Source organism: Borostomias antarcticus (genome assembly GCF_949987555.1).
Source record: "Borostomias antarcticus genome assembly, chromosome: 26".
Lineage (NCBI taxonomy): Eukaryota > Metazoa > Chordata > Actinopteri > Stomiiformes > Stomiidae > Borostomias > Borostomias antarcticus.
This window is the reverse complement of record NC_140259.1, coordinates 10,282,314-10,291,809: the sequence shown is the minus strand read 5'-3', so window position 1 is coordinate 10,291,809 and position 9,496 is coordinate 10,282,314. Positions and strand designations below refer to the sequence as shown.

The window sequence follows — 9,496 nt, the reverse complement described above, 5'->3', positions numbered from 1 at the left end:
GAGGGAGGGGGGGGGCACGTGTGTGTGTGGGGGGGGGGGTCTGGCAAAATGACAACGCATTTTGGGGCATTATTATTACACGCTTTTAATCGAGAATTGATCGATGTCACCATGGGCCACATACAGTAGGCCTACACTGTAAAAAAAAAAAAAAGTTACTTTCAAAAGGGCGCTTGCCTTGTCCAGAGGGCAAAGGGCAGGTGCTCTAGCGCCACCTCGTGTCTATCTGTGTCCCTGATAATCTGTGTTCCTGTACTTATTCCCTATTGTAAAAAGGTGCAAGCAATTGATGACATGTGTTAGCTGGGTAGTAGGGACGGCATCATTACGTTGTCATTCATTTTCTCCATCTAACACTAGAATGTCGACCATATTTCTCCTGTATGATGAATCCTTAACTCCAAGAACACATGTATTGTAGATACAGCCAAGGGTATACGTTGTCATCATTGTGAGGATATATAATATTATAATATAAAAAACGACAGACTTCAAAGTGCAGATATACATCTCTCTTTAATTTATACGAACGCATAACAACAAAAGAGTTTGCTACACTCATATGCTACATAAATTCATACTTAAACACAAGTGAGGCAAATATAAAGTGGCCATCTTCCCTATCAGAAGTGAAATGTAAGCTAAAAGCTGATAAGTGAGTGAGACCAGTACACAAGGTGCTTTCATACTAGGATACTCGTACTAGTTCTAGTTCATACTAGTACTGCGTGCCTGCCTATCTGTGTAGCCTGCAGTTTGAGGAGTATTGAAGGGAAACACGTCACCTCAAAGATAAGTATTCCTTGAAACAGGAATAAATGACATCTTTTATTAAAAAGGTTTCTAATGATCAAATGCCGACAATTGCAATTGCAGCTGTCTATCTTTAACACACACACACACACACGCACACACACACACACACACACACACGCACGCACGCACACACACACACACACACCATGTCCTTGTGTCAGATAACTTAATACACTACCAAGGATACACTACCAATGAGTAGAAAGTGCACAAGTAGAGACAGATGAGATTAATTAAACACTCGTCAGTCACTAAGAAGGAATACAATAGAACAATATAGATGCCCGATATCACTTTCTTCTCTCTCTGTGTCTCACTCTGTATAAATCCATATTCAAGGCAATCATTTGAATCAGTCACGTGCAGTTGCAATCGTGCACCAACGTACACAGATTGGGAATAATAAACTCACACATATTGGTTGAGTGTACGCACAGTCTATACGTTCCTTCCATAATAAAGGACAACAAAATCAACCACCATACTTCTCTTTGGCTTGTTCACAGTGCAGTAAAAACCTAAACGTACACACTAGGTGTGTGTAGTGATCCGATATCCGCCCCTAACTAAACGTACACACTAGGTGTGTGTAGTGATCCGATATCCGCCTAACGCACCATCATCAGCTGAACCATCCATGGAGCGGTTCCAGTTCCAACCTAATGTGGACCGTCAATAATACTAAGACCAAAGATGATCTCTGGTACTGTTTTGTACCGAAAAATAAAATCACACACAACTGACTGAAGCAACGACAAGAACAACAACATGAACGGCAATGTCAACAACAAAAACAACAATATAACCTTGCACTTCAAACAGTACAAAAATAGAATTGTTCTGATCCAAACTTAATTAAATAAATAGACTGGTTGATAGATTGGTAGATAGAAGGATTTGATGAGGGGAGGTCGGCCTCTACAGCTCGTCTTTGGGGTTGATGTTGAGGCCCTGGTCCCAGGAGGGCTGGCTGCTCTGGGTCTCCAGCGCCTGGATCACCTCATCTGCCTGGAGACGCTCCTGAGAAGAGAGAGGGATACCAGGTGAGGAGACCAGGGGAGAGGGAGGAGAGAGACCAGGGGAGAGTAGAGGGAGAAGAGAGGCCAGAGGAGAGGAGAGGCCAGAGGAGAGGAGAGGGAGAAGAGAGGCCAGAGGAGAGGAGAGGGAGAAGAGAGGCCAGAGGAGAGGAGGGGCCAGAGGATAGGAGAGGGAGAAGAGAGGACAGAGGAGAGGAGATGCCAGAGGAGAGGAGAGGGAGAAGAGAGGCCAGAGGATAGGAGAGGGAGAAGAGAGGCCAGAGGAGAGGAGAGACCAGAGGAGAGGAGAGGGAGAAGAGAGGCCAGAGGAGAGGAGAGGGAGAAGAGAGGCCAGAGGAGAGGAGAGGCCAGAGAAGAGGAGAGGCCAGAGGAGAGGAGAGGCCAGAGGAGAGGAGAGGGAGAAGAGAGGCCAGAGAAGAGGAGAGGGAGCAGAGGAGAGACCAGAGCAGAGGAGGAGGTTTTGGGAGGAGGCGCTCGTAGTCCTGACACGTCGCCACGCTGACAACATCTCCGAGCGTGTTATCAACATAACTGTACAGGTATTACATTACATTACAGTCATCTAGCAGACGCTTTTATCCAAAGCGACTAACAATAATTGCATTTAACGTAGGAAAAGCCAATGTACTACTACTTGCCAGAACTCACAAGTGCATCTCCTTTCTAAAACAAGTGACTATGAGGTATGAGCTGCTGTCACAGTGTTTACCATCTCTCTGAAGAGGGGGTCCAGGGTGAACCAGAGGGCCACGGCGCAGCGCTGCCCCCTGGTGACCGCCCGCACGCCGTGGGGGTTCTCCCCGCCGGACGAGAAGCCCACCATCCGGCCGCACCTCGGCTTCACGGACGCCTGGGGGGAGGAGAGCAGGGCGAGTCGGCAAAACGCCACAAAAACACCACAGGCTTTACCGGCAAAACGCCACAAAAACACCACAGGCTTCACACAAACACAGAGACCGACACTCGTATTTCACGCACGACGTTTGACTTGAGTTTGAAAAGAGATTCCTCAGAAACTCACAGTGACCGTTTTGGCGTCCATCTCTGTGAAGATGATCTCCCCGCCCTCAAAATCTCCATTAAGGTACAGAAGGGCACTGAAAGTACAGTATAAATCAGTTATCCTGTCCTTGAGCATGCTGAACGTACCAGTAAATGGTAAATGGTAAATGGACTGCACTTATATAGCGCTTTTCCACCTTAGCGGCACTCAAAGCGCTTTACAATGGCCTCTCATTCACCCATTCACACACCCATTCACACACCAATGGCGGCAGCTGCCATGCAAGGTGCTAACCTGCTCATTGGGAGCAATTTGGGGTTAGGTGTCTTGCTCAAGGATATGGGCAGATCTGAGCTGCTAGGTTCTGTAGGCAGGCAGGTGGAGAGACTCTCACCTGTAGTCTCTAAAGGTGTAGGAGAGACTCACCTGTAGTCTCTATATGTGTAGGCGGGCGGCTCCTTCCAACACTCGTTGGCTTCTGGGTCTAGCAGACAGTTGTCGGCGTGGATGGGGTGGCTCAGGTCATTCCTATGGTCCTGCTGGCCTACACACACACACACACACACATACACACACACACACACACACACACACACAAACACACACACAAACACACACAAACACACACACACAAACACACCGGGTTTAAAACATAGAGGTACAGTGGCACGTGAGTGTGTGTGTGCGTGTGTGTTATGTGTGTTTGTGTGTGTGTGTGTGTGTGTGCTATTCAAATGGTTCCAGGCTACAGCGTCTCAGTGTGAGCGTATGCTACCTGTGATAGCGGTCCTGCACACCAGGTGTGTGTATGAGAAGTGCAGCGTGGAGTTGAGCATGAAGTAAGACTCGATGATGCTCCTGGCTCGCTCGCTGACGTCATAGAACAGACGAGCGCTCCGCAACGGCACACGACCCTCGTAGCCATACTGAGAGAGAAAAACAACAACAACTAACAAACAAACAACTGAAAAAACAACATCAAGCTCACGTTTCTCCCTCCGTCAACAAGGTGTTGTCTATTCGGGGGGGGCGTACTGTACCTGTAGGGTTTTGAGGACGGTGGCCCCCTCAAACCTCTCGTTGGGGGTGTGAGGGGACATCTTCCCTCGGTAGCCATCGCCGGCCATGGTGACAGTCTGGGGACGCGGCCGTAGAGAGAATTAATCTTTGACTCCCGTCAAAAAACCATGTGATTTGAATGAGTCATTGAATGAGTCAGTCCCCGCCATGACAGGGCAGAGAGAGAGAGAGTGAGAGGGAGAGAGAGACAGAGAGAGAGAGAGGGAGAGAGAGAGAGAGAGAGAGAGAGAGGGAGGGAGAGAGACAGAGAGAGAGAGAGAGAGAGAGACAGAGAGAGAGAGAGAGAGAGAGAGAGAGAGAGAGACAGAGAGAGAGAGAGAGAGAGGGAGAGAGAGAGAGGGAGAGAGAGCAGAGAGAGAGAGAGAGGGAGAGAGAGAGAGAGAGAGAGAGAGAGACGGGTCTTACATGGGCCAGATGTTTGAGTTCGCTGCACTCTTCCCCAGATATGACATCATCAAGGAGAACCCGCTGTGTCCCGTTCAGCGCCGCCGAGTTCTGGACCAGCTGGACGTAGTCGTAGACCAGAGGACCACCTAGACGCAGCGACACAGACGGTGAGGAAAACCCGTTGAGTTTGAGGCAATGGAGTGCTTTGTTGACGTTGCGGGAGCCATGTTGTACCTTCTCTGAGTCCCTCGGTGGAAGTGACAGTAATGTTCTTCCTCTCTGAGATTGGCACGTACTCCATCCAGCCGTCTGTGCCAGAGGGAATTCTGGGAAGCGATACAGTATACGGAGCCATTTACAAACATTACTTGGAAGATGTTGATGTTGTTTGAACAACAAAATCTACCTGTAGATTTATCAAAAAGGGTATTGAATCATATAATTTGATACATTACATCGTATCATGCCCTAATAGAGATCATTGTGCTTGTTTACCTGTTAGAATCCTCTCTACCACCTGTGCTACTCCAGTAATTCTGAAAGAGAGGTTAGACGGATCAAAACATGTCCAAGCCGACGGTCAGAGCCGTGTGTCCAGTAGGGGGCGCTGTTTGCTGAGGGAAAACAAAGCGGTCACAGGCCACCTGTTGCTACGTAAAGTTCAAATTGGACTTGTGAGGAATTGTTGTTGTTTGAGAGTCTCTCTGTTTTAAAATGAGAGTGTTGAAGATTCACCGTGTTAAATAAAGATCTAGATATCTGGGCAAGGGAAGGTCACAGGGTTTGGTCTGGCACAAGGCTCTCGACCTAAAGAATGAAACAATACCAAACATGTTCTGCTCACACGCACGCGCACAGAAACACAAGATGCATTCACTCAGGTCTGTGCTCTCAGGGGACTGTTTCTACTTGTATTTATTTTCTTTCTGTGTGAAAAGTGGGTTCTATTGTGAAACACACACCAGTCTCAAACAATGTCCAGGTCAAAATGATAAACTGTAAATAACTAGTACATTTATGACCCAACAATAATCTGAAACTTTCCTTTGTGACCAATCAAAAAAGTGAAGGGAATATATGCAGCAAGTCCAATACAATTCTAGAATAATTTAAAAAACAAATTATAGTCTGGCTAAGATCTCGCTTCCTCTGAGTCCAAGTTCTGTTGGATAAGTTATAGCACCACAAGTGAAATACATATTTCTGCTTTTCATTTTATGTTGCAGTCTGGCAGTTTTCCTGTTTTAATGAGACTCGGGATACTCTTGCGTTCTTGGAATGGTCAGATTAGGCCTCTCAGTGAAGCAGAGCAGCAGATGGACCTCCTGGGCAGCACAAGGTCTTTAGCAGGCCTGGTATCAACGTTTGACAAATGATAGCAGGAGGCTTACGGCACACTCAAGCCCTCGGCCATCTTGCACTTACCCCTTCTGTGAACTCCACCCCCATGTTGTCACTGCCAATCAGAAGCAGCTCCAGCTCCTGCTTGTGACGCTTCAGGTACCACTCCGCCTTCTGGGGACACGGACAGAGGGGGCGGAGTTTAAGGAAACCTGTTTGTGTTCTAAGAGGAGAGGGGGGGGGGGGGCAGGGGCATATGAGGGGGGAGGGAGGGGGGGAGACCAGGGGCATATGAGGGGGGAGGGAGGGGGGGAGACCAGGGGCATATGAGGGGGGAGGGGGAGGAGGGGGGAGAGAGCAGGGGCATGTGAGGGGGGAGGGAGGGGGAGAGCAGGGGCATGTGAGGGGGGAGGGAGGGGGAGAGCAGGGGCATGTGAGGGGGGAGGGAGGGGGAGGAGGAGGGGGGGGGGCAGGGGCATGTGAGGGGGGGGGGGGGGGGGGGGGAGAGCAGGGGGCATATGAGGGGGGAGGGAGGGCGAGGGAGGAGAGCAGGGGCATATGAGGGGGAGGGAGGGGGAGAGCCGGGGCATGTGAGGGGGGGAGGGTGGGGGGAGGAGGGGGGAGAGTGAGGGGGAGGGAGCAGGGGCATATGAGCGGGGGGGGGGGGGGGGGGGGGGGGAGGAGGGAGGAGGGGGGGTAGACCAGGGGGCATGTGACGGGAAGGGAGGTGATGATTCCTGCCTGTTAGGAAACCAGAGAAGTCAGTAGCATTTTTACAGCAGCAGGAAAAATCTCCTTTTCCACCCGTGATGCAAAAAAAAAGCTCCCAAAGTGTTTGAGTGAGTTTCTTTGGCCGCCCTGACGTACGGTTCCCCTCATGACACTTCCTGAAAGACAGGGTTCTCTGGCAGGGAGGCGGGGCCACGCTCTGGCCCTATCAGAGTCCCCGAGGCCCGGGGGGCAGAGGGAAGAGGCCGGGGAAGAGGCCGGGGTAAAGGCCAGTATTTGGGGTTTCCATCTCGGTGTTACTGAGAAAACTGGAAGAATATAAAACACCACCGCTACTGTGTGAAGTCACGACCACAGCAATGAGCCACAATGTGATATCTGCTCTAGTACTGGTCCTGGATCAGAATATTTCTGATCTGCTGCTACGTTATGAACCATCCAGACCTCCCAGGTCGTCTGACACAGGCCTGCTTTCTGTCCCCAGAGTTGAAACTAAACATGGAGAAGCAGCGTTCAATTTTTATGCTCCACATATTGGAATAAACTTCCAGAAAACTGCAGGTCTGCTGCAACTCTCAGTTCTTTTAAATCAAGACTGAAGACTTTTCTTTATGCCGCTGTTTTTTATTAAATCAAATAATTATTCATTCATACACTGCGCTGTAACTTTTATTCCTGTATTTTATTTTATCCTGCATTTTGTTTTAAATGTCCTTTTTTGCTTCATTTTATATAACCTTTTATGTGTTGCACTTTGTCTTGATGCTTTAATGTCTAATGTAAAGCACTTTGAATTGCCTTGTTGCTGAAATGTGCTACAAATAAACTTGCCTTTCCTTCCTGTATGTATGCAAGTCCAGCATCGTCCACCCCTCTCACTGCCCTAACCTATATGCCAACATTTATTGATATCGGTCAAAGGCACCGGGCTGATTTCATGATCTGGATTGTTTCTTTTTGGCGCTGGGAACAATGGTGGCATGTTTCCAGAGTATCTGCTCTCTGTCCACAACTTGCACCATTTCAATCCTGACTGGAATCACGACCACATTTACCGACCCTTAAATTTGATCGTGCTGATTACAAACACCCAGGAAAAAAGGTAACATTTAACAATGAATACACTGTTGTAGAAATCTGGCACCAAACGCACACAGTAATATCCCACAAATAACACACAGCTGGAAAGAACATGTTGAAATAAAAACCACGATGCTCAGACCCAACTTTCTGAACATAATCTGTGGAAACAGTGTTGACTGAAAGTACCGCAAAATAAAAAAAAGAATGAACAAAAATGTGTCTCCTCCTGTCCAGACGTGTGTGTGTGTGTGTGTGTGTGTGTGTGTGTGTGTGTGTTACCTCGCGGGGTCTGGCGTCTGAGCCCACGACGTCTCTGTAGTAGTCCACGTTCTCGCTCATGAACTCATCCCCCTGGTGGAAGAGCAGGTAGGACAGGGCGCACTCCAGAGCCTGCTGAACATCGCCCCCTGGTGGGGAGACAGTAAGACAATATCACCTTCAATATCACCTTCTCCTTCAATATCACCTCCTCCTTCAATATCACCTTCAATATCACCTCCTCCTTCAATATCACCGTCTCCTTCAATATCACCTCCTCCTTCAATATCACCTTCTCCTTCAATATCACCTCCTCCTTCAATATCACCTCCTCCTTCAATATCACCTCCTCCTTCAATATCACCTTCAATATCACCTCCTCCTTCAATATCACCTCCTCCTTCAACCTCCTCCTTCAATATCACCTTCAATATCACCTTCTCCTTCAATATCACCTTCTCCTTCAATATCACCTTCTCCTTCAATATCACCTCCTCCTTCAATATCACCTTCTCCTTCAATATCACCTCCTCCTTCAATATCACCTTCTCCTTCAATATCACCTCCTCCTTCAATATCACCTCCTCCTTCAATATCACCTCCTCCTTCAATATCACCGTCTCCTTCAATATCACCTCCTTCAATATCACCTCCTCCTTCAATATCACCTTCTCCTTCAATATCACCTCCTCCTTCAATATCACCTCCTCCTTCAATATCACCTTCATATCACCTTCTCCTTCAATATCACCTTCTCCTTCAATATCACCTCCCATTCAATATCACCTTCTCCTTCAATATCACCTTCAATATCACCTCCTCCTTCAATATCACCTTCTCCTTCAATATCACCTCCTCCTTCAATATCACCTCCTCCTTCAATATCACCTTCTCCTTCAATATCACCTCCTCCTTCAATATCACCTTCAATATCACCTTCTCCTTCAATATCACCTTCTCCTTCAATATCACCTCCTCCTTCAATATCACCTTCTCCTTCAATATCACCTCCTCCTTCAATATCACCTCCTCCTTCAATATCACCTTCAATATCACCTTCTCCTTCAATATCACCTTCTCCTTCAATATCACCTCCTCCTTCAATATCACCTTCTCCTTCAATATCACCTCCTCCTTCAATATCACCTCCTCCTTCAATATCACCTTCTCCTTCAATATCACCTCCTCCTTCAATATCACCTTCTCATTCAATATCACCTCCTCCTTCAATATCACCTTCTCCTTCAATATCACCTTCTCCTTCAATATCACCTTCTCCTTCAATATCACCTTCTCCTTCAATATCACCTCCTCCTTCAATATCACCTTCTCCTTCAATATCACCTTCTCCTTCAATATCACCTTCTCCTTCAATATCACCTCCTCATTCAATATCACCTTCTCCTTCAATATCACCTTCTCCTTCAATATCACCTTCTCCTTCAATATCACCTCCTCCTTCAATATCACCTCCTCCTTCAATATCACCTTCTCATTCAATATCACCTCCTCCTTCAATATCACCTTCTCCTTCAATATCACCTCCTCCTTCAATATCACCTTCTCCTTCAATATCACCTCCTTCAATATCACCTCCTCGTTAAATATCACCTCCTCGTTAAATATCACCTTCTCCTTCAATATCACCTCCTCCTTCAATATCACCTTCTCCTTCAATATCACCTCCTCCTTCAATATCACCTCCTCCTTCAATATCACCTTCTCCTTCAATATCACCTCCTCCTTCAATATCACCTTCTCA

General features: G+C 47.5%; 1 protein-coding gene across 1 annotated transcript in view; it reads right to left on the bottom strand.

Moving 5' to 3' along the window:
* Positions 1–524: 524 nt before the first annotated feature.
* p3h2 (prolyl 3-hydroxylase 2) overlaps positions 525–9,496 on the bottom strand; it is a 52,979-nt gene continuing 44,007 nt past the window's right edge. Inside the window, exons 5-15 of the mRNA XM_084459223.1 lie at positions 7,756–7,883; positions 5,749–5,838; positions 4,819–4,859; positions 4,558–4,649; positions 4,342–4,469; positions 3,897–3,992; positions 3,632–3,782; positions 3,283–3,400; positions 2,875–2,950; positions 2,563–2,703; positions 525–1,836 (exon numbers count right to left, since the gene is read on the bottom strand). Coding sequence (XP_084315349.1) covers positions 1,735–1,836; positions 2,563–2,703; positions 2,875–2,950; positions 3,283–3,400; positions 3,632–3,782; positions 3,897–3,992; positions 4,342–4,469; positions 4,558–4,649; positions 4,819–4,859; positions 5,749–5,838; positions 7,756–7,883 — 1,163 coding nt within the window. The 3' untranslated portion in view covers positions 525–1,734. The remainder of the gene's footprint in view (positions 1,837–2,562; positions 2,704–2,874; positions 2,951–3,282; positions 3,401–3,631; positions 3,783–3,896; positions 3,993–4,341; positions 4,470–4,557; positions 4,650–4,818; positions 4,860–5,748; positions 5,839–7,755; positions 7,884–9,496) is intronic.